The sequence below is a fragment of the Cnephaeus nilssonii genome (genome assembly GCF_951640355.1).
Source record: "Cnephaeus nilssonii genome assembly, chromosome: 21".
NCBI lineage: Eukaryota > Metazoa > Chordata > Mammalia > Chiroptera > Vespertilionidae > Cnephaeus > Cnephaeus nilssonii.
The window spans coordinates 29,722,704-29,750,040 of NC_137092.1; the positions used below are offsets into that span (position 1 = coordinate 29,722,704).

The following is a 27,337-nucleotide window of genomic DNA, read 5'->3' on the forward strand; positions in this document are numbered from 1 at the left end:
AACTACATAAATAAATATAAAAAACAGTATAAATATTTTTTATTTATAACTCTATTATGTTTTATAAGAGAACCACATAAAGCAATTTATTGGTGTGCATATAATGTATAAAGAATTAATATGTCTGACAGTAATCCCACAAAGGAGTGGGATGGCAATGGAGGTATATTGGACCAAAATTTTGAACACTACTGATTTTAAGTTGGTATTCAACCAAACTAGACTGTTTTAAGATGCTAACTGCAATCTCTAGGGTAACCATTAAGAATATAAATAAAAAACTATAGTTAAAGAAACATGGCAATTAAAATAGAATGGTACCGTAGAAAATACCTATCCTACCTAATAAAAGAGTAATATGCAAATTGACACTAACTCCGCTACACCCACAAGCCACGCCCACCAGCCAATCAGAGCAAGTATGCAAATAAACCCAACCAAGATGGCTACAGCCACAGAGAGTGGGAGGGAGGCTTGGGTTTCCCCAGCAACAGAGGAAGCTAAGCTTTCTGCCTGCCCTTACCGGCCTAAGCCTCCACTTAAGGCTACAAAGTTTTAATTATAGAAGGTAAACAAATCCAAACAGAAATGGCGGCAGCTACGGAGCTGGAAGAGCAGGAGGCAATGGTTGCCCCCCGGCAATGGAGGAAGCAAAGCTTCTGCAGCCCTGGCTGGCCTAGGCCTCCGCTCCAGGCTACAAAGTTTCAATTATAGAAGATACATCAATCCCAAGAGAAATGGCTGCCGGCCACGGAGTGAGCAGGAGGCTTGGCTCTGCTCCAGGCTACAAAGTTTCAATTGTAGAAGATACATAAATCCCAGATACCAGGGCCTCTACTTGGGTCGCCAGGGGGCGTGGCCGGCCTGAAAACCACCACAGGCCCTTCACCCAGGCCACCCCACACCTCAAGGGAACCCCCACCCTGATTTGGGATACCCTTCAGGGCAAACCAGCTGGCCCCCACCCGTGCATCAGGCCTCTATCCTATCTAATAAAAGAGTAATATGCAGATTGACCATCACTCCAACACACAATATGGCTGCCCCCATGTGATCAAAGATCCTGCCCCCATGTGGACACAAGATGGCCACCACAAGATGGCCAGCAGGGGAGGGCAGTTGGGAGGGACCAGGCCTGCAAGGGAGGGCAGTTGAGAGGGACCAGGCCTGCAAGAGAGGGCAGTTGGAGGCGATCAACCCTGCAGGGGAGGGCAGTTAGGGGTGACCAGGCCTGCAGAGGAGGGAAGTTGGGGGCAAACAGGCTGGCAGGGGAGCAATTAGGCATCAATCAGGCTGGCAGCGGAGTGGTTAGGGGGTGATCAGGCTGGCAGGCAGAAGCGGTTAGGGGCAATCAGGAAGGCAGGCAGGCAAGCAGTTGGGAGCCAGCAGTCCTGGATTGTGAGAGGGATGCCAGATTGGAGGGTGCAGGCTGGGCTGAGGGACACACACCCCCCCCGTGCATGAATTTCGTGCACCGGGCCTCTAGTTTATTATAAAAGGCAGTAATGAAGGAGGAGTAAAGGAATAAGACATATAGAAAATGACAAAATGGAAGATGCAAATCCTACCCTATCCGTAATTACATTACATGAAAGTGTATTAAATATTCCAGTCAAAAGACAAATCTTATCAAAATTGATTTTTAAGAAACCATGATCTAACCACATGCTGTTTATAAGTAACACAATTAGATTCAAAGAAACAAACAGATTAAAAGTAAAAGAATGAAAAAGATATATCATACAAACAGTAGCCAAAGGAGAATTGAATGGCCATACTAATATCAGACAAAATAAACACAGAACCTCTTACTAAAGTTATAATGATAAAAGCCACCCATAAGGAAGATATAACAATTATAAATATATATAGCTCACAATATGGCCCCAGAAATACATAAAGCAAAAACTAATAGAACTGAAGGTAGAAATAGATGAGTTAACAACAGTTAGAGACTTCAATATCTCACTTTCAATAATGGATAGAACTAAACAGAAGATCAACAGGGAAATAGAAGACTTGAATCCTATCTGAAAAAGAGAGAATATGCTAATTGACTGTCACGCCCTCACAAAGATGGCAGCGCCCACAGCCACAAGATGGCAACGCCCAGTCCCCTCAGCCCCTCTGGGGCAGCAGGTGCGTGGCATACCTGGGCCCGCCCCCAGGTGGGTCCTGCTGCTCCATGCACCTGCCTCCCGAGTCCCCCAGTCCCCTCAGACCCCCAGTCACCCAGGGCTGGCCCTAGATGCAGGCAAGCCTCGGATGGCGGCTTCCCAGACGCCCAGGGCCTCCTGAGGCTCAGGTAACCAGGGCTGGTGGAGGCTTGTGCTGTCAGCAGTGGCAGCAGCAGAGGTGTGATGGGGGCGTCGCCTTCCCCTGATTGCCGGGTCGCCTCCCGCCCCTGAGGGCTCCCGGACTGTGAGAGGGGGCAGGCCGGGCTGAGGGACGCTCCCTCCAGTGCATGAATTTTCATGCCCTGGGCCTCTAGAAACATTATAAACAAACAAGAGCTAACATTTCTACAGGATACTCCACCAACAGAATACACATTCTTCTGAAGCACACATGAAACATGCTCCAGGATAGACTGCTCTGCCATAAAACAAGCCTCTAAATTCAAAAGGATTGAAAATACTCAAATTATATTTATTATCCAACCACAATGGAATAAAATTAGAAATCAATAACAAATGTGGGAGCCACAAATCTGTAGAAATTAAACACATCCCAAAGTAACTAATGAGTCAAAAAAGAAATCACAAGGGAAATTAGAAAAATATTTTGAGATGAATAAAAACAAAAAACACAACATATCAAAACTATGGGCAACAAATGTTAAAACAAAAACTTGTACATGAATGTTCTTAACAGCTCTAATCACAATAGCCAAAAAGTAGAAACCATCCTACTGTCTATCAAGTGATTAATGGATAAACCAATGGAGTATTATTTGGCCATTAAAAAGTTATATGCTGATACATGCTACAATACTGATTAACCTTGAAAATATTATGCTAAATGAGAGGACCCAGACACAAAGGTTACATCCTATCTAATAAAAGGGTAATATGCAAATTAACCATCACTCCATCACAAAGATGGTGATGCCCATAGCCACAGATGGCAGTGCCCAGTCCTCTCATCCCTGCCGGAGTCCCCCAGTCCCAGGGCGGGGCGGCCACTGAGAGTGGGCAGTGTGAGCGACCTGGCAGAATGCTTGCTTTGTCGCCGTGGCGACGAGGCAAGCATTGCACCCTAGGCACGGAGGGCCTCTGGGCAGCAGAGGGCCTCTGGGCAGCGGGCGCGGAGCAGCCAGGCCCCGCAGAGAGCTACTGGCGCACGGATTCGTGTGCAGGGCTACTAGTATTATATGATTCCATTTATATGAAATACCCAGAACAGGCAAATCCATAGGCAAAGAAGATTAGTAGTTATCAGGGGCAGTGGGTGTGGTGGAATAGAATGTGACTGTTAATGACTAGGGAGGTTCCATTTGGGGTGCTGAAAAAGTTCTGGAACTAGATACAGTACACTTTAAAACAATTTAAATGGTAAATGTTAAGAATATTTTTTGTTTTGTTTTGTTAATCCTCATCCGAGGTTATTTTTTTCCATTGATTTTTTTTGGGAGAGAGAAGAGAGAGGGAAAGACAGAGAGAAACATCTACGTGAGAGAAACATCCATTGGTTGCCTCCTGCACAAGCCCTGAGCAGGGACCAGGCCGGGGAGGAGCCTGCAACCAAGGTACATGCCCTTGACTGAATCAAACCTGGGACCCTATGATCTGCAGGCCGACACTCCATCCACTGAGACAAACTAGCTAGGGCTGTTAGTGTATTTTATCACAATTTTAAAAAGTGAAAAGCAGTATTTTGGGAAAAGAAAATAAGGTTAAAAAACGTAGACACTCAGATCTGAGAGAGAGAGAGCCATAATTTCAGCAAAATATAAAAACTACCAACACATAATTATGTTCCATACTTGTATGTGAGGCCAAGAAGCCTCAAGTGTGGGTTCATCCTCCTCTGGATCAAAATCTGGATTATCACTTGGAGGAAGAGTACGGAAGATATTAGCACTGATCTGTAAAGAAAAATAAATTTAGATTTATGTTCTTTGTTGTGTAATTGAATTCAACAATGCAAAATTAAATATTCTTAAGATAACTTTATTTTTAAAAAAAGTTAAGTTGTGGCTATAAGCTTAGTTCAAAAACCTAGAAACCACTTCAAAATATGAAGGCAGACATGTTTTTCTCTTTTCTCTATCCCATAACTCTGACTTCTTCAGATGCCAACCTTCTAAAGATTACAGATTACCTCTGGATTCCTCTTCCTTAAATTACAAATTGTTCTTTCCAAGTTTTGCGTTTAAAAAAGTTGGGCACGGGAGGGAAGTTTGGGGGGAATGTATAGAGTTTCTTAACTCTACCTATCCTTAACTTGATTCTCTTCACCTTTCCCCAACTCACCCCATATTCTAACCCAGCCATTTACTTATCCTATAACACAAAGAGTTTGATAAAATATTTCCATTCATATATATGTGTATATATATGTATGTATGTATGTGTGTGTGTGTGTGTGTGTGTGTGTGTATATATATATATATATATATATATATATAAAATCACACTAAAAAAGAGGAGGAGGTGGTAGAATGTCTTCACTACTATTATAGACATAGTTTGTAATACCTCATGATGATTTAATTTACTGTATTTCATCTACTCTCAGCCCTTTTAAAAAAAATTAATCTCTGAAATCAGAATGTAATTTGAGAGTTTTCATTTCACATCAATGAAATACAGTACTATTTATAATTTAATTTCACATTGTCTCAGTACCAAAGTAAACTATACATCCTTTTTCTCTAGCAAAGGATAGATTGTAATTCCAACTCATAATTCTTTGAAGAATGATGAACAGACTAACAGATCAAATGGTTAGTCAATATTTAAGGCCATAGTATTAAGGGGTTGTTCATTTGAGATAAACTATTTGGGGAAAAAAGGATGAAACAAGGAGTATTTGGTGGTATAAGCAAATTTCCAACCATCTTATGAAGTGGCATCTATGGTAAGCCAAAAAAACTGCTAGCAGTCAATTACTATAATCATAGACTTAGAAAAAGAGACACACACACACCCTACACACACACTTTTTTACGTGGGGAAAAAAATTAATCCCAAAATTTATTAGTCTATAGCAATTATAGAATCATTTGACTCAAATATTTGAGTACTTTCAATAATATCTAAGTAAGTCAACAACTTCATAGAGATAAAGTATCTTTCCCAGGACTTTCAAAATTCCTGAATACAAACCATTTGAAATCAGTGAAATATTGGTGGGAATATTGCTTTTCTCCCTGAACATTTTTAAACAATAAACACAAAATAAAAAAACTAAGTAAGAGACCTATCAATATTTACTATTTATGTTCCCAAACTATCACCTTTTACTGTCTTTGGGAGTTTAGAAAGCCAATTTCATTTTAATTAATGTTCTCTCTATAGCTAATCTTTAAAAAAAAAAAAGTAAGGCTTTTATTCATTTAAAAAAACACACAAATCCACCAAAATGTCCTAAGTCCTTTTAATTGGTCTTAGTACAATGTGATAAAGAAAACCAATTAGTATATCAGGGTAAGATTTAACTTTTCTACATATTTTGCTCTTCCCCCAGAACATATATTAGGGAAGGGGGAGGAAATGAAGGCAACTATAGGTTATACTTGCTATATACAAACTACTATACTCTGGAGACATTTAAGCTTAAATTATATACTCAGTGACTCTCTAATTATTCCAACTGATTTTTCTGTATTTTGTTAGTATGCATACAAAAATCACAAATTCTAAACAAATGTCTATTGTCTGATGGAGAATAAGGTTGAATTATCAATAAATAATATCCTATCAACAAATAATATCCTAAGCAATCTTGCTTTAACAAAGTTGGCAGTATTTTTCACACCAGATATTTCAAATATTTATATTATTTAACTTCTTATCCTGAGTTTTAAAGTTCAAGTGTTATAGAATCTACAAATATTGTATTAAAAAATATCCTAAATAAGAATTTTTTAGGCCTGACTCCTTTATCTACCACTGAAATGTGGAGAGCCCCATAGTTTTCCATTGGGCTTCTCTTCCCCCTTTAAATTTTCTCTCTCAGTGACTATTAAGCCCCATAATATTAATTATCTAACAATCTGTATAATCTTGAGCCTACACCTTTCTCCTAAGCTCTACATCTGCACTACCCAGTATGGTAGCCACCAGCCATTGTGGCTATTGAATTCCCCAACTATTATAAGCAATGTCAGCATTATTGGAATGAATGGATAATCTTTCAAATGGACTATCTATTGAGTAAATCAATGATTGTACACTTAAATAAGACTTATTAATTCATATTTACACCTCAGATCTTACTTGAATTTATATAAATCTGAGGAACATAAGTCTAGAGGCTTACCATTTTTACTATATCAGAATACGCTGATTCAACAATTACACCACGATTAGTTGAAACATACTCAACCAGTTCATTCAGTGTTGCTCTTTTAATTTCTTTGCTCTTCAAGTCTGAAACAGAGTCCATGAAATCAAACAGTACACAACACTGTTGCAACTTCTGACAGAAGAGTTCTTGTTGTTCATTGGAAGTGGCATCTATAAATAAAAATAAAGAAAAACTTAGAAATAACCTACTCAGAAGTTACCTTTATATGCTTACTAGTGACCCGGTGCATGAAATTCGTGCACATTAAAAGGGGATTAATTAGAGGAAATAATTTAATATTGCTATTTGCCCTTTCTCTATAATAGAAGTGTCAGAGATGAAAGAAAATTAGCAAAATGTATCTGAAAACCTTCCTCCTGTCAAGAGTCTGGGGCACACCACGGGACCCAGAATCAAGTCCCTGCCCACCCACATGCACCTCAAAATCGTGTGAGACCCAGACCTGGCCCCCCCGCATTGGGCTAGATCAAGACCCAGCCAGTCCCGCCCTTGTCAAGCCCTGCCAGGCAGGAGGCATAGCCTCAGGTCCCCTGGCCCGGTGCCAGGATGGGGGGGCGTGGTCTGAGGTCCCCCAGCCCAGACTGGGGTGGGGGGCATGCCTTGAGGTCCTCCGTCAAGCCCTGCCAGGTGGGGGACACAGCCTGAGATCCCCTGTCAAGCCCCGCTGGGTGGGGGGCATGGCCTGAGGTCCCCCGTCAAGCCCCGCTGGGCAGGGGCGTGGCCTAAGTTCCCTTGACCCAGCACTGAGGGTGCACCTTGAGGTCCCCCGTCAAGCCCCGCTGGGTGGGGGGCACAGCCTGAGGTCCCCTGTCAAGCCCCGCCAGACCGGGAGTGCGGTCTGAGGTCCCCCGGCCTGGTGCCAGGTGGGGGACGAGGCCTAAGGTCCCCCAGCCTGGTGCTGGGGTGGGGGGAGCAGCCTGAGGTCCCCTAGCCCCGCACCAGGACGGGAAGCGCACCTTGAGGTCCCCTGTCAAGCCCTGCTGGGCAGGGGGTGTGGCCTCAGGTCCCCTGGCCTGGCACTGGGGCAGGGGTGCAGCCTGAGGTCCCCCAGCCTGACGACGCCAGGGCGGGGGGTGGGGGGCAGCCTGAGATCCCCTGTCAAGCCCTGCCAGGTGGGGGGCGTGGCCTGAGGTCCCCTGTCAAGCCCCACGGGGGCGGGGGAGGGCATAGCTTCAGGTGCCTGCTGATTGCTTGTTAAGGCTCCTTATGGGAACTTGGCCTCAGCTGTGGGTGCAGCCAGCCATCTTTGTGATGGAGTGATGGTCAATTAGCATATTCCCTCTTTATTAGATAGGATTTATTAGATAGGATTCATTTTGTAGAAACTATTCCTATACATAAAACTTTCAAAAATCTAGTGAGAAATTTACCCATCTAATCCCAACATTCATGCCAGAAAATGGGATTTATACTGGACTCTTCCTTCATGCTCACTACACACAATCAAGCATTAAATGCTATTGATTCCGTATCTATTATATATCTGGAATCTATCCTTTTCTTGTCATTTGCACTGCCATTTTAATGATTCTCATCATCTCTCATCTAGATTACAGAAATGATATCCTAACTGTTCCTCTTGCCTGGTGCCATAACCACTACAACTCCTGATTTATTCACTCAACTACCTCAAAAGCTAAAAGCTTGCTAAAATAAGAATATGATCATACTCAGTATTTTTCAAATATCTTCCACAAATTACAGAATGAAGCTCACACTTCTGAGGATCATATACAAAATGCAGCTGTCTACTGTCAAGTCATCTCTTGACACTTTCTAGCATGCAACTTCACTTTGGGTAAACCATACTCCTGGAAATTTCCTGACAATTTTACTTTTTCCTCTATCTTGAATGCCCTTTTTCCCACATTCCCACTGTAGGAACTCTCTCCATTAAGTTTCCTCATATACATATTCCCCTCTCAAAAGCTTTCTCTATGGCACTAAAGTTAAATTGGTTGGTTACTCCACTTTTACCCAAACGTATCATAGGTGCATATCTCTATTTTAGTATTTACTAGAGGTCCAGTGCACGAATTCATGCTCGGGTGGGGTCGGGCCGGCCCAGCCCAAATGGGCCAATCTGGGCTGGGCCTGTTGGGAGGAGGAGACGGGGAGAAGTTGGCCGGCGGGCCCACTCCAATCAATGGCCTGATAAGGGCCCGGCTGGGCTGGGGGGAGAGGCTGTGGGCCAGCCGGCCCCACTCCTGAATGGGGCTGGGTGAGGTTGGCCGGCCAGCCCCACCCTTGATTGGTGTGGGGGGGTTGACTGGAGGCGGAGCTGGCTGGGGGGAGGGGCCCCAGGGGATTGGCAGGTTGACCCTGCCCCTGATCGGGGTGGTGGGGGCCCATCAGGGATGGGGCCGACCAGGGGGAGGGGCTACGGGGATCGGGGTGGTAGGGGCCCACTGGGGACAGGGCAGGCCAGGGGGAGGGGCTGCAGGAGGTTGGCCAGCTGCCCCCACCTCCTATTGGGGTAGGGGGGTTGATCAGGGGCAGGGCCAGCCGGGGGGAGGGGCTGCAGGCCGATCAGGGTGGTGGGGGCCCATCGAGGGCAGGAAGGGCCGAGCGGGGGTTGGCCGGCCACCCTGCCCTGGATCAGGGGTGGGGCCGGTTGGGGGGAGGGGCCAGGGGAGGTTGGCCAGCCGCCCCCCCCCCCCCACTTCCCCACCTCCGATCAGCCGGTTCGCTGGCCGCAGTGGGCATCATAGCGACTGGTCATTCCAGTGTTCCGGTTGCTGGCTTTTTATATACATAGATTGTTTTTTGAGGCAATTATATTTTACCTGTGTAACACTCCTAGAAAATATGAGGCTCTTGAAGACAGGAAACAAGTGATATCTTTACCTCTCCCTCCCCAACCTCCCTCTATCTTGCAACTAGCACAGTTATCTGGCACAAAATAGGCATTCAATAAATGTTGATTGTTTTATCTTCTACTTATTACAAAAATATGGGCACATTATATTGATTTGATTTAACAAACCTAATCCTTTTGTTTCCAATATTCGAAAATAATAATAAAACTTTAATTCCAAACTTTCAAATCTGTAAACAAGGACTTTCAATTAATTTAAATTTATTGAACTGAGATTACATTTTAAAAAAACATATATTTCAATATAGTCAGTCCTTGTGTTACATCGGACTCGACGTACATCGTTTCGTGATTACGTTGCCATTTATAAAAAAAAAGTTCCGTCATTTCGAGGTATGTACATATGTGCTTTATGTTTTTTATTATTTATTTACCACAAGTAAAGGTCAGGAATTGTTATCTTTCCTTTAAAGTTTTTTTACTGTTTCACTTCATTACTGCTGTGTGTGTGCTCCATGTGAGTGACGTAGGTGGGTTCCGACTTACGGCGAAAATTGCATTACGTCACACACTAGGAACAGATCTCCGACGTAACCCGAGGACCTACTGTACTGATATTTAGCTCATGATATATAAAACTATTCCTCCATTCAAGACCAGTACCTACTTTATATAAGATAACTGGTAGGAATCTTCATTAAAATGATAACGTAACCAAGGTTGCCTATACTTTTTATGTTTCTATTGATTTTAGAGAAAGAGGAAGAGAGGGAGAAATATTGATTGGCTGCCTCCTGGGGATCAAGCCTGCAACCCAACCATGTGTCCTGACCAGGAGTGGAACCAGTGACTTCTCAATGCAAGGGAGGACACCCAACCACCCAACCAACTGAGGCACACTGGCCAGGGCATATGCCTATGCTTTTTACATTCTTGGGGGATAGGAAGCTAGTGAAATTACTTTGCAACTATATCCAATTTGCTGTTCTTAAAAAGCTGATTTAGAGCCCTGGCTGGTATAGCTCAGTTGGTTGGAGTGCTGACCTATACACCAAAGGTCAAGGGTTTGATTCCCAGTCAGGGCACACAACTGGGTTGTGGGTGTGTAAGGGAGGCAACTGATCAATGTTTCTCTCTCACATCAATGTTTCTCTCTCTCTCCTCCTTCTTCTCCACCCTCCTTCCCTCTCTCTCTTCTCCTCTCTCTAAAAATCAGCGAACCTCTCATCGGGTGAGAATTTAAAAAAAAAAAACTGATTTAGATAAGGTACTGACTGCTAAAATGTAGCAGGTCAGATATCCTAAACCCATCTTGATTGGTCAATTTACTCAATAATAAAAACAATTTTTACAATAAAACAAATGTGAATATTATAAAGAATGACAAAATGCACATGACTTCTGAAGTACAAACATAAAGATTCTTAAAAATTTTTAAATTTGCTGCAGTCCATTTGTGGCTCTACCAGAAATGTCCCTGTGGTAGTTCCACACTTACAAAGGACTTGTATAATAACACTCTCTATTCCAAATTCAATAATGGCCCTTTGCTACAGGAAGGTTGAGGTCTACAATCCTGACTGGCATCAGAATCCACGTAATATCAAGAGTACATTTTTTAAATTATCATTTCAAATAAAGTTTTTTATTTAGGATCACCTTAATGAGGTCATCAGACATAGCCAGTCCTATTCTCTCTTTCCTCCCCCTACCACCTCAATGTAAAATCATTCCTCTTCCTGTTCTCCAAAGGCCAATACATCTTTACTCAAACTCTTTTCCCTACCTGAAATAACTTACTAGATTTCCTCTCCTATGTTTCCAAATCCTACTCATCCTTTAATAATAAACTTAAATCTCATATTCTCCATAAAACTTCCCTTAATTAGGTAAGGGTACAGTGATCCCTCCTCTCTTCTCTGAACATCTATTGCACTCACATTCTCAATCATACAGTTAAGTACAGATTAGTATCTTTAGACTTTAACAAATATTTTTTTTATCATCTCCCTCCCAAAAGATTGCAGGTTCCTCAAAGACAAGGATCATTCACTGAGCAGGATTTCCTTTTCATTTCTTTTACATCTAATACAGGATATACTAGGTGCACCGGTTAATAATGCAGATTTTTTTTCCCAATAGAGTTACACATATGTTGATATATATGCGATTTGATATGTATGCTATTTTGTTGTATTGACAGCAAGCTTCAAAACTTCATATGTCAAATTTTCTGAAGGTGTTAACATCATAGATTTTTTATGCTTAAAAATGTCAAATTTCGTGCCAAAAAAGAGCATTTGCAGGAAGTTTTAATTCATTACTTTATTTTGAAGAAAAGTTATCATATACTTCAAGAAGCTTATGGTGAACATGCTCCATCTCAAAATACTTGTGAACGCTGGTTTAAATGCTTTAAAAGTGATGATTTCGATGTGAAAGACAAAGAACGTCCAGGTCAATCGAAAAAGTGTGAAGACCAAAAATTACAAGCATTATTGGATGAAGATGCGTGTCAAACTAAAAAACAACTTGCAGAAAGATTAAACGTTGCTCAGCAAACAATTTCCGATCGTTTACAAGCAATGGGAAAGATTTTAAAGGAATGAAAATGGGTACCACATCAACTGAACGAAAGACAAATGGAAAACCGAAAATTCATAAGTAAAATGTTGCTTCAACGGCACAAAAGAAAGTCTTCTTTGCATCCAATTGTGGCTGGCGATGAAAAGTGGATTTATTTTGAGAATCCCAAACACACAAAATCATGGGTTGATCCAGGTCAACCATCAATATCAACTGCAAGGCCAAATGGCTTTGGAAAGAAGACAATGCTCTGCGTTTGGTGGGATCAGGAAGGTGTGGTGTATATTATGAGCTTCTAAAACCAGGTGAAACGGTTAATACTGATCGCTACCGACAACAAATAATCAATTTGAACCACACTTTGATCATGAAACGACCAGAATGGGCCAGAAGACACGGCAAAGTAATTTTGCTTCATGATGACGCACCATCACACACTTCAAAACCAATTAAAGACACGTTAAAAGATCTTGCCTGGGAAGTATTAACCCACCCGCTATATTCACCAGACCTTGCTCCTTCAGATTACCACTTGTTCTGATAGATGGCACACGCCCTTTCTGAGCAGCACTTCAAAACGTACGAAGAAGTGTTAAATTGGGTCTCTGAATGGTTTGCCTCAAAACAAGGAAAGTTCTATTGGGACGGTATCCACAAATTACCTGAAAGATGGGGAAAATGTGTAGCTAGCGATGGGCATTACTTTGAATAAAGCATTTTTGATGTTTCATTTGAAATTATCCTGTTTTCTTTGATTACAAAATCTGCCATTATTAACCGGTACACCTAGTATAAGGAGTTGGAAACACATTTGATGCTTAAACTTTAGATATGAAGAATAAAAATTATGCAGTGAAAAACAGTCCACAGAACAATGAAAAGTTCAAAATTGGTGCTGGATATCAAAATGGCAAAAATAGTGGTTCATATTTATGCTTAAGAATTTATAATGCCTGGCCAGTGAGGCTCAGTTGGTTGAGCATGTTCCATGCACTAAAAGGTCGCTAGTTCGATTTCTGGTCAGGGCACATGCCCAGATTGTGGGCTTGATCCCCAGTAGAGGGCATGCAGGAGGCAGCTGGTCCATGTTTCTTTCTCACCCTTCCTCTCTAAAATCTATGCAAACATTTTTTTAAAAATAATTTATAAAAATGACCATTTTTATCAACAACCTACCTTCGTGGTAGACTTAAATGGATTAAATGAGATAATGATCATGAAGGTGAGTGCATCATATATTTCAAAGTATACAAATGGAAGAGCATTTTTCTCTTATACCATGTGTTAGCTACATCACATGCTAGATAACATGTTAGAAGACACAAAATGATTTACTGACAAATAGTAGATTCAAGAACATGTTACATACAGCCCGGCCGGCATGGCTCAGTGGTTGAGCATTGACCTATGAATCAGGAGGTTATGATTCGATTCTCAGTCAGGGCACATGCCCAGGTTGCAGGCTTGATCTCCAATAGGGAACATGCAGGAGGAAGCTGATCAATAATTCTCTCTCATCATTGATGTTTCTCTCTTTCTCTCTCTTCCTCTCTAAAATCAATAAAAATATATTTTTAAAAAAGAACATGTTACATATAAAAATGTTTTCTGGGCACCTAATTCTTGAGTCTTTCTGGAATGAAATTAATGTTTTGCACAGCTTCTCTATTCAACAATCTATTTCTTAGTCTAAAGATTTATTTGAATTTGTTTATTCTCTTCCAGAACTATATCCCAGCATTACCTAATGCTTGGATGGGATAGGTCAGATCTGGATCTTCCCAAACATTAGAAATATTTAGAAAGCAGTTACCATTTCAACTCCTTTGGCACTGAGTTAAAATAGAAGTTTCCAATCCTCAATTTTTGGATATTATAAGATAGTCTTTTTACCTAAACTTTCCTATATGTACATTTTCTATTGAGCAGTCCACTGTGCTATGTAAGTTATAATACTACTGCTAACGTTAGTGCTTCCTTCATGCCAAACATAGCTGTTTCATATGTGTTAATTTATTTAACTTTCAAAACAATCCTTTGAGATTGGTTCTAAAAGTGATGAATTCCCACCTCAAGTGATTTAGAGAGGCAAGTTGGGAAATACAAAACATAAAATAACTAGAGGCCTGGTGCATGAAATTTGTGCATGGGTGGGCTCCCTAAGCCTGGCCAGCAATCAGAGCCGATCGAGGCCTTCCAGCTGCCTGCTGGGGCCTTCCTTCATTCCATGCCACCCCCTGGTGGTCAGCGCACATCATAGCAAGTGATCAAACTCCCGGTCTCCTGGTCGAACTCCCGAGGGCACAATTTGCATATTAGGCTTTTATATAGACAGATAATGCTATCAGGCAATAAACAAGTGTAAAAGACATTGCCATTGACCATATAGATACAACCAATTCTCTACATAATCTGGAATTAAAAAGAATTTGGGAGTGCTTACAAGATTAAATGTAAACAAACAAATTAACCAATCAACCATAATTAATTAAAAGTAGGATAGTTATAGGTATTACAAGGTTATATTTTAGTACTGTTATATTTTAGTACTCTGTGCTGAGTTTCTTGGCAGCAAAGGTGAAACAGGTGTGGAAGAGTAGACCTGATTGTAAAAGGTAAGTTAAATGAGAGAAGAGAGGAAGGTTACTGTTATCTACCAATGGATGGCTTACTTCAAGACATGAAATATTTTTATACAGGTCAAAAACATTTTTATGATGGTTATCCTAGTAAGAAAATGTAGTGATGATGGTTTTCATCATTAAAAAAATTATGAAATATTTTGCAGTTATAAATGTTTAATATGTCGCAACTCTTTGGCACATTTCTGAAACATCAGTTATACTGAATTTCCTTATTAGAAAAAAAGAAAAGGAAAACATTTATTTCAATAAGCTGAAAAAAGATCAGACTATGTTCTGGCTATATTTCATAAATATGAATAACAATCTGAGAAAAAGAATGCATAATAATTCTGTTTGTTAAATGTAAGAAGCACTGGCCACTTTATAGTTCAGCTTCACCATTACAAGAATGCTTGCAAATAGTCTATCATACTCCATGTTGATTCAATCTGACAATAGCTTACATTTAGACAGTAATGCCACATATTGTTTTTACTTGATAATTTTTACTGAGCTAATGTTGATTATCCATTTGCCATTTTCATTGTGGATAATGTCCATTCAAATTCCTATGATAGGAATTTCGCTTACAGGTTTAAACATAAAAACACCTCTGGAAACACAAGTTCAAAGGAAAAGTTCAGAACACCTTACTTACAGTGTTACATCACATAGCAACTATGGATGCTGACAATGTAATTGTTTTGCATCATGCCCCAAGTACAACACAGTATTTGTTCAGTCACCTAGATATTAATTACCAAGATACCCAAAATTTTTGTTGGAGTTTAAACCAGGTCTTCCTGAAATAACATGTATCTATTTCAAACGAATATTAATTTCTTCCAAAATGTGTCAGGAGCAAATAGATATTTAAAATCCTAGTGACTGCCATTTAAATGAAGAAAAAAACACATAAACCTGTTAGGATATTTTGACCTGCCTAAGTATTTACCTAGGAGCAATTTAGACCACTGATTATTATCATAGTGTATCATATTCAATAATTTTATTTTTATAAATATATTGATTTCAGAGAGGAAGGGAGAGGGAGAGAAATGGAAACATCAGTGATGAGAGAGAATCATTGATTGGCTGCCACCTGCATGCCCCCTATTGGTTATTGAGCCTATGACCTGGGCATGTACCTTGACCGGGAATCAAACCAAAGTTCAATGCTCAACCATACTGAGCCACACCAGCGGGGTATATTCAACAATTTTAAGTACCTTAAGTCTATATGTTGCTTAAAGGAAACTTGATTACAGCTTAAGAATCCTATTTTCTATACTAGAGGCCCGGTGCATGAAATTTGGGCACTCTGGGGGGCATCCCTCAGCCCACCACGCACCCTCTCGCAGTCCGGGAGCCCTCGGGGGATGTCCGATGGACAGCTTAGGCCTGCTCACGAGTTGGACATCCTTAGTGCCCACCACTGCCACTGCTTTTGCCAGCCGTGAGCCCGGCTTCTAGCTGAGCGGCGCTCCCCCTGTGGGAGCACACTGACCACCAGGGGGCAGCTTCTACGTTAAGCAGGATCGGGCCGAAACCAGCTCTCCAACATCCCCCGAGGGGTCCCGGATAACGAAAGGGCGCAGGCCAGGCCAAAGGAGCCCACCAGTGCACAATCAGGGCCAAGGAGGGACACAGGAGTTTGGCCAGCATAGGAGGTACCGCGGGAGGACTCCAGGGTGTGTCTAGCCCGTCTAACTCAGTCCCGATCGGCTGGACCCCCGCAGCAAGCTAACCTACCAATCATAGTGTCTGCCCCCTGGTGGCCATTGCATGTCATAGTAATCTTATATCCTATCTAATAAAAGAGTAATATGCAAATTGACCATCACTCCAACACACAAGATGGCCACCCCATGTGGTCAAAGATGGCTGTTCCCATGTGGACACAAGATGGCCGCCACAAGATGGCCGGCAGGGGAGGGCAGTTGTGGGTGATCAGGCCAGCAGGGGAGGGCAGTTGGGGGTGACCGGGCTGACAGAGGAAGGCAGTTGGGGGGGACCAGGCCTGCAAGGGGAGAACAGTTGGGGGGGACCCGGCCTGCAGGGGGGCGACCAGGCCAGCAGGGGAGAGCAGTTAGGGGTGACCAGGCTGGCAGGGGAGAGCAGTTAAGGGCAATCGGGCTGGCAGGGGACCAGTTAGGCGTCGATCAGGCTGGCAGGGGAGTGGTTAGGGGATGATCAGGCTGGCAGGCAGAAGCGGTTAGGGGCAATCAGGCAGGCACGCAGGTGAGCGGTTGGGAGCCAGCAGTCCTTGATTGTGAGAGGGATGTCCGACTGCCCCTTTAGGCCCGATCCCTAAACGGGCAGTCGGACATCCCTCAAGGGGTCCCAGACTGGAGAGGGTGCAGGCTGGGCTGAGGGACACACACACACACATACACCCATGCAGGAATTTCGTGCACCGGGCCTCTAGTAGGATAATAAAAGCCGAATATGCTAAGTGTCCAGTCGTCCCATCAGCCGTTCAACCAATCAAAGCATAATATGCTAATGATATGCTAAGGCCAATCAACTGCTCACTATGATGTGCACTGACCACCAGGGGGAAGATGCTCTGACCGGTAGGTGAGCTTGCTGCTGGGGTCTAGCCGATCAGGATTGAGCGAGACGGGCCGGACATGCCCTGGAACCCTCCTGCAGTCCCTCCCTGGCCCTGATCATGCACCAGTGGGGTCCCTCAGCCTGGCCTGCGCCCTCTTGCAATCCAGGACCTCTTGGGGGATGTCGGAGAGCCGGTTTCAGCCAAATCCTGCAGGCCAGGCTTAGGGACCCCACTGGTACAAGAATTTGTGCACTGGGCCTCTGGTGTTATATAATGACCTGAAACACCAATTTACATTAATTTTTTTCAATAACATCATAGCTAAAGATTTACTAAAAGTGCTCTTATAAAAATACTAGAGGCCTGATGCACGAAAATTTGTGCAAGAGTAGGCCTTCCTTCCCCCGGCTGCTGGCACCGGCTTCCCTCTGGCACCCGGGACCCAGGCTTCGCTCAGGACGCCGCCGGCAGGCACCTGGGACCCGGGCTTTGCTCCAGCCCCAGCTTCATTCGGAAGGACGTCCAGAATGATGCCTTGAAGGACGTTTGGTCTAATTAGCATATTACCCTTTTATTATTATAGATAACCAAATCCCCAATATAAAAAGTTCAGCATAAAAATTATGAAAGATACAAGAAAACTACAAAATCAAGGAATGATCTAAAAAACAAAACGTGCCTTGCTTTGCAAAATACATAATTAGTTTAAATCTGACTAGAATATGAGTTTTTTACACACATCTTAATTGTCTTCCACTTTATTATGACTGAAATTTGATCCCACTAAAAAATTCTTACCACTGTAGAAATCCCTGAGTGGTCTTAGGCAGAGGGAGAATCAAGACAATGCTATGGAAGTAAGGCATTTCATCTTTGGAGAATTATTAATACAACTTTTAAAACTCACAAAAGCCCTGCTAGGTCATGCCTAATCTCTAAATTATTGTTGTTGTTTTTCAATACCAAACTTGAAGATGTATCTGCTTACACTTCAAAAATACTGCTCTAAAGAACTGTTTTACAAAGTGTGGGGTGCAACCCATTGGTTGGTAGTAAGATCGTTTTACTGGGTCACAAGCAGAAATTTTAAAAACATATAAAACTAGAGGCCCAGTGCATGATTGAATCATGCACATGTAGGGTCCCCTACATGCTTTCGCTTTCGATCACAGGGGAGCTGGGTGCCTGTCCGCTGTGCACCAGGCCTTTCAGAAGCCTTCGCCACGCCGGAGGCTTCTGAAAGGCCTGGTGCACCAGCGGACAGGCACCCAGCTCCCACGCTTTTGCTTTCAATCACGGGGGAGCTGGGTGCCTGTCCGCTGGTGCACCAGGCCTTTCAGAAGCCTCTGGCGCCGCGAAGGCTTCTGAAAGGCCTGGTGCCTGAGCGGACAGGCACCCAGCTCCCCTGCTTTTGATGGTCCGCGGTGGGACGTGAGCTGCTGCCCCAGAGGCCCCTTCTGTGCCACAGCACAGCCATGGCGCAGATGCTGAGCTCGAGCCACCGCGAGCTCAGCGTCCCGCCGGCCCAATCGGCCACCCCGAGTCCCCCCCCCCCCCCCGCCGTGCCTCCTGGCCAATCACGGGCATAGCGAAGGTACGGTCAATTTGCATATTTGTCTATTATTAGGTAGGATATCAGCATGTTGCACATAAGAGTATTACTTCATAAAACTTTATATGAGTACTAAGTTGTAAAATTAAATGTTTCTTACTATAGTTTGAAGTTAAAAAAAAGTTTGAAAGTGCTGTACAATATGTAAAGTACTATACCAGTAAGATACCTCATTGCATAGCATGCTGCCCAAGATCACAAAACAAATCTGCAATGCACCTGAGATTCAAATCACCTAGAATGCAATAAAAAGTATGACTATACTTACTGTCTTTGAAATATCAATTGTTCCTTTAATAGCTATATTCTAAATCTTTGTCCACTTAGAAATTCACAATGCATATTACTTTAAAATGTCAAATTTATCTCCTTCCCTTCACTCAAAATAAAAGTAAACAAACAAAAATATATAAACCCACAATAACAAAGAGAATAGAAGAATGGGCCCCTAGGCAACAGACTTCAACAAATTCCTGGAAAACTCAAAATACATGACGTGCTAAGTGACAAAACAAAAACAGAGAAAGTCACATCTTAGAATAAACGGGGATTGCAGACAAGGTTCCTATAGAACTCCAGATTAGAAAAGCCTGGTGAAATAGAGGTTGGGATTAAAACATAAACTGAAAATAGGGGAATTATATAAATCTATATGCTAAACACTCTGCTACTCCACTCCAAAAGACAGTCACGCACTCATACTCTAGGCAAATACTAGTAAAAGAAAGAAAAAGTAAGGTTTTTGAAGAAAATGTATAGTTCCAGAGAGTCATACATTCTAGCTTTTACCTAATTCCCTGCCCAATTATTCTAAGAAAAGCAGCTAATATACCCCATCCAACTTCTAAAGTAACTTTTTGTTCACTCATACATATTAATAGAAAATAAAGATTGCCAGACACTCAAAGAAAGCCTATACAAGAAAGAAAACTAAATAAACAGGGGGGAAAAGACCCAAACTGAAGGGATAATTTAGCATATCACTATGAAATTTAAGATTTAAAAGAATTACTCACAAAAGAACCAGAGATAGATTATCCATCAGATTTATCAGCAATAATGACGCCAGAAGACAATGCGGCTATGCCATTAAAATTCTAATGCCATCTCCAACATTTACAGGGAACTCATACAATTTAACAGAAGGAAGATAAACAACCCAATCAAAAAATGGACAACGTATCTAAATAGATACTTTTGGAAAGAGGACATAAGGAAGGCCAAGAGACATATGAAAACACGCTCAAAGTCACTAATCATCCGAGAGATGCAAATCAAAACGACAATGCGATACCATCTCACATCCGTCAGAATGGCTGTCAACAAATCAACAAATGGTAAGTGCTGGCGAGGATGCGGAAAAAAATGAACGCTTGTGCACTGCTGGTGGAAATGCAGACTGGTACAGCCACTGTGGAGAACAGTATGCAGTTTCCTCAAAAAACTAAAAATGGAACTCCCATTTGACCCAGTGAGCTGACTTCTAGGAATATATCCCAAGAAACTAGAGACACCAATCAGAAAGGATATATGCACCCTTATGTTCATAGCAGCACAATTCACCATAGCTAAGATTGGGAAACAACCTAAGTGCCCATAAGCAGATGGTTGGATTAAAAAACTGTGGTACATCTACACAATGGAATACTATGCTGCGGTAAAAAAAGAAGGAATCCTTACCATTTGCAACAGCATGGATGGAACTGGAGAGCATTATGCTAAGCGAAATAAGCCAGTCGGAGAAAGATAAATATCACATGATCTCACTCATTTGTGGAATATAATGAACAACATAAACTGATGAACAAAAACAGATCCAGAGACAGAGAAGCATCGACCAGACCATCAAACCTCAGAGGGGAGGTAGGGAAGGATGGGGGTAAGGGGGAGAGATCAACCAAAGGACTTGTATGCATGCATATAAGCCTAACCAATGGACACAGACACGGGGGTGGTGGTGGTGGTGGTGAGGGCATAAGTGGGGGTGTGGGGGGGGGAATGGGGGGATAAGGACACATAAGTAATACCTTAATCAATGAAGAAAATTAAAATTAAAATGAAAAAAAATCTAATGTCAATAGAGAACTCTGTAACTAGCTAACAATAACTATCAATAAAGCACTAAGTGTTCAATAAGGGCATTTTCAGACCTGCAAAAACAGTACTTGAAAGATTTAACAACCTCACAACCTTGCTTAGGAATTTATCTGAGGATCTGATGCAGCAATAAGGGGAAAAGACAAAGGAATAAGGGAAGCCACCCAGGAAAGCAATAAAGACCTAGAGAGCACCTGGGCCATTTAGAGCAGGAGGAGAAAGGCCACATGCGAGTGGTCTCTACATGAAGATGAACAGTGTACCTTATATACGGAGATCTGGAGGGGAAAAATTGAGAGTATGTTAAAGGTACAATAAAAGAAAGAGACCCAATTAGAAACTCTAGGAAATCCTTAAAAATCTATGTAAGGAAATGTAACAATACATGGCTCTGAAGTCTATACAGTCACACAACATAAATCTTGTTAACTGACTTTTCAACTTTTAGAATTAACTTATAACTTACAGAAAACTTAATTATAGCTATAGAAAATGTTACAAAACTTAAAAATGTAACATAAATATGACTAAAGTTAAGGGTGAAAGGAGAGGAGGTGAAACTGAGTGGCACTTTCCAATTCACTTCCAATTAACCCCCCCTTTCATATACTATAACAGCTGATACTTAAAAGTTCCCTGAATGGTCTGTTTGCACATGTACTGGTTAGAATGCACTCTCCCATCATTATTCTTAATTCTCTTTGGAAGCAAATAAATCCAATGCCCATCAAACACTAACCAATAAGAAAAACTTAAAGGAATTGAAGTCTATCAGAACCATTAAACACAACTATATGCCTTATTATGAGATAGAGAATCAGGCAGGATATTTTAGCCTAATACTATTAAATATTCATAAGACTTCCCTTGTTCTCAATCCATGCTTAAGTGTCCACAAATTATTTGACACTCCTCTCTTCAAAAGGTCAAGTTTATTTCTATTTATGTGCATGTGAGCTGGACATAGTGACTTGCTTCTAGAGAACAGTCAGTATTTCAGAGGTGATGCTACATGACTTGCAGGTCTTGGTCATAAAAGTGAGGCTACATGACTTACAAGGCTGTTTCCTCCTGAAAAGATCCAGTCACAAAAGTTCTCCAGGTACACAGAATAAACTACTTGAGGAAAATAAAATCTATGTAGTTGAGTGTACAGCCTGGATGACTACACTGATTCATTTGATATTAGCAAATTTTGTAAGAAATTTCTAAAGTAAATTAAAATCTTCAGGAAAACATTTTAAGGATGTTTAACATTGTGCTCTTTGGTGTTAGTTTATGAAACCTATTAAGGAAGACTGTACCATTAAATCAAGAAATCTTTAAGTTTGCCAACAAGCATGACGTTCATGATATATTTTCAAAGTCTGAGTCTATTCCTCTGACTTATACACTCAGACACAAGGTTTCTTTTTATCAAACACAATACGAATACAAATTAACCAAGCTCATGAGTTATAAATGCCAATTTATTAATTTAGGATGAGAAATTATTCCCATGTACTATATTAGAATATTCTAATTATGTGTTCTGAAAGCAGACATACAGGAAAAGCCAAATCATAATCACAATACTTGGTATATTAATTTTCTGTTGCTTAGTAACAAATTACCCCAAATTTAGTGGCTTAAAACAATAATAATTATTATTCATCATAGTTTCTTTGGTCAGGGATTCAGACAGGACACAGCAGGGACAATCTATCTCTGCTCTATAATGTCTAAGGCCTCAGCTAGAAAGCTAGGGGCTGGAATCCTGTGAATGCTAAATCACTCATGTCTGCCAGTTGATTCTGGCTTCTGGACTAGATGGTAATCAATCAACAGGGTGTTTTATTGGAAATTAAAGAGTTGCTCTTAAAATTTATTTGGAAAAATAAAGAGTAAGAATAGTCAAGATGACTTTTAAGAAGATAAAGAAGGAAAGAGTCACCTTATCACGGAGAAATTAAAACTACATGACATTGTGCAGGTACAGACAAAAAGACCACTGGAAGAAATAATAAGGCCCCTAGAAACATGCCAGTGTACATATATAGAAGGTTAACATATAATAGAGTTGATGTGTTGTTTTTAACGTCAGTAGGGAATTTTAAAAATTCGTAAGTAATGTTAGGACCACTGGCTATTCATATAAAAAAATTAGATCCCTCCTTCATGCTACTTACAAAAGTTAATTACTAAAAAACTAAATGTGAATAGGAAAACTGTAAGACATTTAGAGTTTTATAACCAATTCTGAATTGTTAGCTAGAACATCTACACAAAAGAACATCTACAAATCAATAAAAAGGTTTAAAAAAAACTATAGAAAAAAAGGGTACACAAAACATAAATGACCGATAAGCATATGAAAAAGGCAGAAAAATCTAAGTATGTACAACTACATATATGAACTTACGTATGAAATGCCATACATCATTTCATACCAACTGGATAGATAAGGATGACAAAATGTGTGGATAAGACCTCTGTTTCTAGAAACTAGCCCTCCCAATGTAAACTACTAAAAATGAGATTAGGACTACTGAGGTGGCTGAAATTTGCATGGAAAAGTACTAGAGAGAAGGGAACTGCATACAGAAGGAATTTTCTATTCATAATGAAGTGATGATTTGACTTTTCTCTTTTATTCTATTTACATGGCAAGTCATTTAACGTAAAACCAGCCGAGATTCCTGGCATAAATCCCACATGATCAGGATGTATAATCTTATTTATAAGTTTCTAAATTCAATTTAATATTTTGTAAAAGACTTTTGCATCTATGTTCATAAGGAATATTGGTATCCAATTTTCTTGTAATGTCCTTGCCAGGGTTTATAATTAGGGTTCAATTATATAGATGTAAGATTTACTCAGATTTTTGTTTCTTGTATCAATTTCAGAAGCTGTTTATTTCAAGGATTTTCTCAATTCCTGTAAGTTTTCAAATTTATTGGAATGATTTTATGCCTAAAAGTTATGAATTCCTAGATAAGATTAAAGTACTAATTATTACTACAAAACAAGCTAAAATTTTAATACATGGGGAGATTGGCTTCTAGCAAGACAAGGTAAGGAGCCCCACAGACCTGCTCTTCCAACAAAACTAATGAATACAGTTTTATTTTCTTTTTCATTTCAATAAATCTTTGTTTAGATCATTACAATTGTTCCTCTTTTTTCCCCCCAAAGCTCCCCTCCAACCGGTTCCCACCCCACCCTCTGCCCTTACCCCCCCTCACTGTCCTCATCCATAGGTGTACGATTTTTGTCCAGTCTCTTCCCGCACCCCCCACACCCCTTTCACCGCGAGAATTGTCAGTCCACTTCCTTTCTATGCCCGATTCTATTATATTAACCAGTTTATTCTGTTCATCAGATTTTTTATTCACTTGATTTTTAGATACACTTGTTGATAGATATGTATTTCTTGTTCATAATTTTTATCTTTACCTTTTTATTCTTCTTCCTCTTCTTAAAGAATACCTTTCAGCATTTCATATAATACTGGTTTGGCAGTGATGAACTCCTTTAGCTTTTTCTTATCTGTGAAGCTCTTTATCTGCCCTTCCAATTCTGAATGACAGCTTTGCTGGGTAGAGTAGTCTTGGTTGTAGGTTCTTGATATTTCATCACTTTGAATATTTCTTGCCACTCCCGTCTGGCCTGCATAGTTTCTGTTGAGAAATCAGCTGACAATTGTATGGGTGCTCCCTTGTAGGTAACTAACTGTTTTTCTCTTGCTGCTTTTAATATTCTCTTTGTCTTTTGCTCTTGACATTTTAATTATTATGTGTCTTGGTGTGGTCCTCTTCGGATTCCTTTTGTTTGGGGTTCTCTGCACTTCTTGGACTTTTAAGTCTATTTCTTTCACCAGGTGGGGGAAGTTTTCTGTCATTATTTCTTCAAATAGGTTTTCAGTATCTTGCTCTCTCTCTTCTTCTGGCACCCCCATAATTTGGATGTTGGTATGCTTGAAGTTGTCCCAGAGGCTCCTTACACTACCTTCATATTTTTGGATTCTTTTTTCTTTTTGCTTTTCTGGTTGGGTGTTTTTTGCTTCTTTGTATTTCAAATCTTTGACTTGAGTCTTGCGATCCTCTAGTCTGCTGTTGGATCTCTGTACATTATTTTTTATTTCAGTCAGTGTATGCTTAATTTCTAGTGGCTCCTTTTTCATATCTTCCAGGGTCTCACTAAATTTATCGGCCTTTTCTAGAAAATTCTTGAAAAACCTTATAACCGTGGTTTTGAACTCTATATCCAGTTGTTTGCTTTCCTCCATTTCTTTCATTTGTGACCTGTTTCTTTGTCTCCGCATTTTGGCTGCTTCCCTGAGTTGATAGAGTGGCTTTGTGTGCCAGGTGTCCTATAGGGCCCAGTGGCTGAGCCTCCCCAGTTACCTGAGGTGGACACTTCTTGGTGCACCCCTTTGTGGGCTGTGTGCACAGTCTTGTTGTAGTTAAGCCTTGATTGTTGTTGGTATCACTGGGGGGAATTGACCTTCAGGCCAACTGGCAGTGAGGATCAGCTGTGTCTATGATGGGAGAACTTCTGTGCTGGAGACACCCTTATGAGACAAGACTTGCTTCAGTGGGGCTTTGGTGCTCACTGAGTCACCCCCCTGAGTGTGTCCCTTATGGATCTGAGGAGTTGTAATCTGGATGGTCCTACTCTGACCCCTGGGTACACTGGCTCTTGGATCTCCAAAGAAGTGCTAATTTAGCCTCTGCCTGAGGCCACCCAGGAGCTATGGAGAGATCTGCAGATTCCTCTTCTTTGTTTGGGTTTTGGAGGTACCCAGATGGGGCCCAGCTGTGAAGCAATACAAGCTGCTGTGGAGCCTTGGGCCTTCTTTTGTATGTTCTGGGTCTCACTGACTCAGCTGCAGTTTGTTAGGTAAGTTTAGTTTTCAAAGGACCAGGCCATTCATATGCAAAAGCCTCTGCGCACAGCCTGGATGGGGCGGAGTCTCAGGGCGGAGCAAACAGCAATGGCTTCCCATCAGCCCTGCCCTAAGAGGCCCCTGGGGTCTCAGTGTCCCTTGGTAATTGCTGCAAGCACCTCTGAGAGAAAGCCACCCTCGAGTTCCGCCCACTGCCAGACAGTCCAGTTTCTCCCTGTAGGAGTCTGGGTCCCCAGAGTCTCACCTGGAACTGGAGTTCAGAGCAGTCAGGAGCTTGTGTCTCCCTTCCGATTGAGAAGGACAACCGTGTGCTCAGTTGCCAGCCCTCTCCGCGCACATGCCTCCGTACCTCTGCACTTTACTTCCGCAGCTCTTCTGAGTCTCAGTGTGCTTTTCTCTTTCCTTCTAGTTGTAGAATTTCCACTCAGCCAGCCTTCCTGTGGTTCTGGATGATGTCCGTTTTGTCTTTTTTTTTTAAAAATAAATCTTTATTGTTCAGATTATTACAATTGTTTCTCCTTTTTTCCCCCCATATCTCCCCATCACCCGGTTCCCTCCCCCCCGTTGTCCTTATCCATAGGTGTATGATTTTTGTCCAGTCTCTTCCCATACCCCCCAAAACAGATACCCCTTTCCCCCTGAGAATTATTAATCCACTCCCATTCTATGCCTCTGATTCTATTATGTTCACCAGTTTATTCTGTTCCTCAGATTTTTAATTCACTTGATTTTTAGAATCACTTGTTGATAGATATGTATTTGTTCATAATTTTTATCTTTACTTTTTTCTTCTTTTTCCTCTTTTTAAAGAATACCTTTCAGCATTTCATATAATACTGGTTTGGTGGTGATGAACTCCTTTAGCTTTTTCTTATCTGTGAAGCTCTTTATCTGCCCTTCAATTCTGAATGATAACTTTGCTGGGTGGGGTAGTCTTGGTTGTAGGTTCTTGCTATTCATCACTTTGAATATTTCTTGCCATTCCCGTCTGGCCTGCATAGTTTCTGTTGAGAAATCAGCTGACAGTTGTATGGGTGCTCCCTTGTAGGTAACTAACTGTTTTTCTCTTGCTGCTTTTAATATTCTCTTTGTCTTTTGCCCTTGGCATTTTAATTATGATGTGTCTTGGTGTGGTCCTCTTTGGATTCCTCTTGTTTGGGGTTCTGTGCGCTTCCTGAACCTGTAAGTCTATTTCTTTCACCAGGTGGGGGAAGTTTTCTGTCATTATTTCTTCAAATAGGTTTTCAGTATCTTGCTCTCTCTCTTCTGGCACCCCAAAAATTCGGATATTGGTACGCTTAAAGCCATCCCGGAGGCTCCTTATGCTATCCTCACACTTTTGGATTCTTCTTTCTTTCCGTCTGTCTGGTTGGGTGTTTTTTTCTTCCTCATATTCCAGATCTTTGGTTTGACTCTTCGGGTGCGGTGGTCTACTCTGTATATTCTTTATTTCAGACAGTGTATGCATAATTTCTGACTGGTCCTTTTCCATTTTTTTGGTATTCTCATTTAGGTCCTTGAAGGTCTCTTCAAGTTTCTCAGCGGTTTTTAGAAGATTCTTGAATAACCTTATAAATATGGTTCTGAACACTGTGTCGTCCATTAGTTTGCTTTCATC

The 27,337-nt window shown here is 41.3% G+C and overlaps 1 protein-coding gene across 1 annotated transcript in view; it reads right to left on the bottom strand.

The window, feature by feature from the left end:
• The window catches only part of PPP2R5A (protein phosphatase 2 regulatory subunit B'alpha), a 78,640-nt gene that overhangs the window by 30,623 nt on the left and 20,680 nt on the right, over nucleotides 1-27,337 (bottom strand). Inside the window, exons 2-3 of the mRNA XM_079761919.1 lie at nucleotides 6,487-6,683; nucleotides 3,986-4,087 (exon numbers count right to left, since the gene is read on the bottom strand). Coding sequence (XP_079618045.1) covers nucleotides 3,986-4,087; nucleotides 6,487-6,683 — 299 coding nt within the window. The remainder of the gene's footprint in view (nucleotides 1-3,985; nucleotides 4,088-6,486; nucleotides 6,684-27,337) is intronic.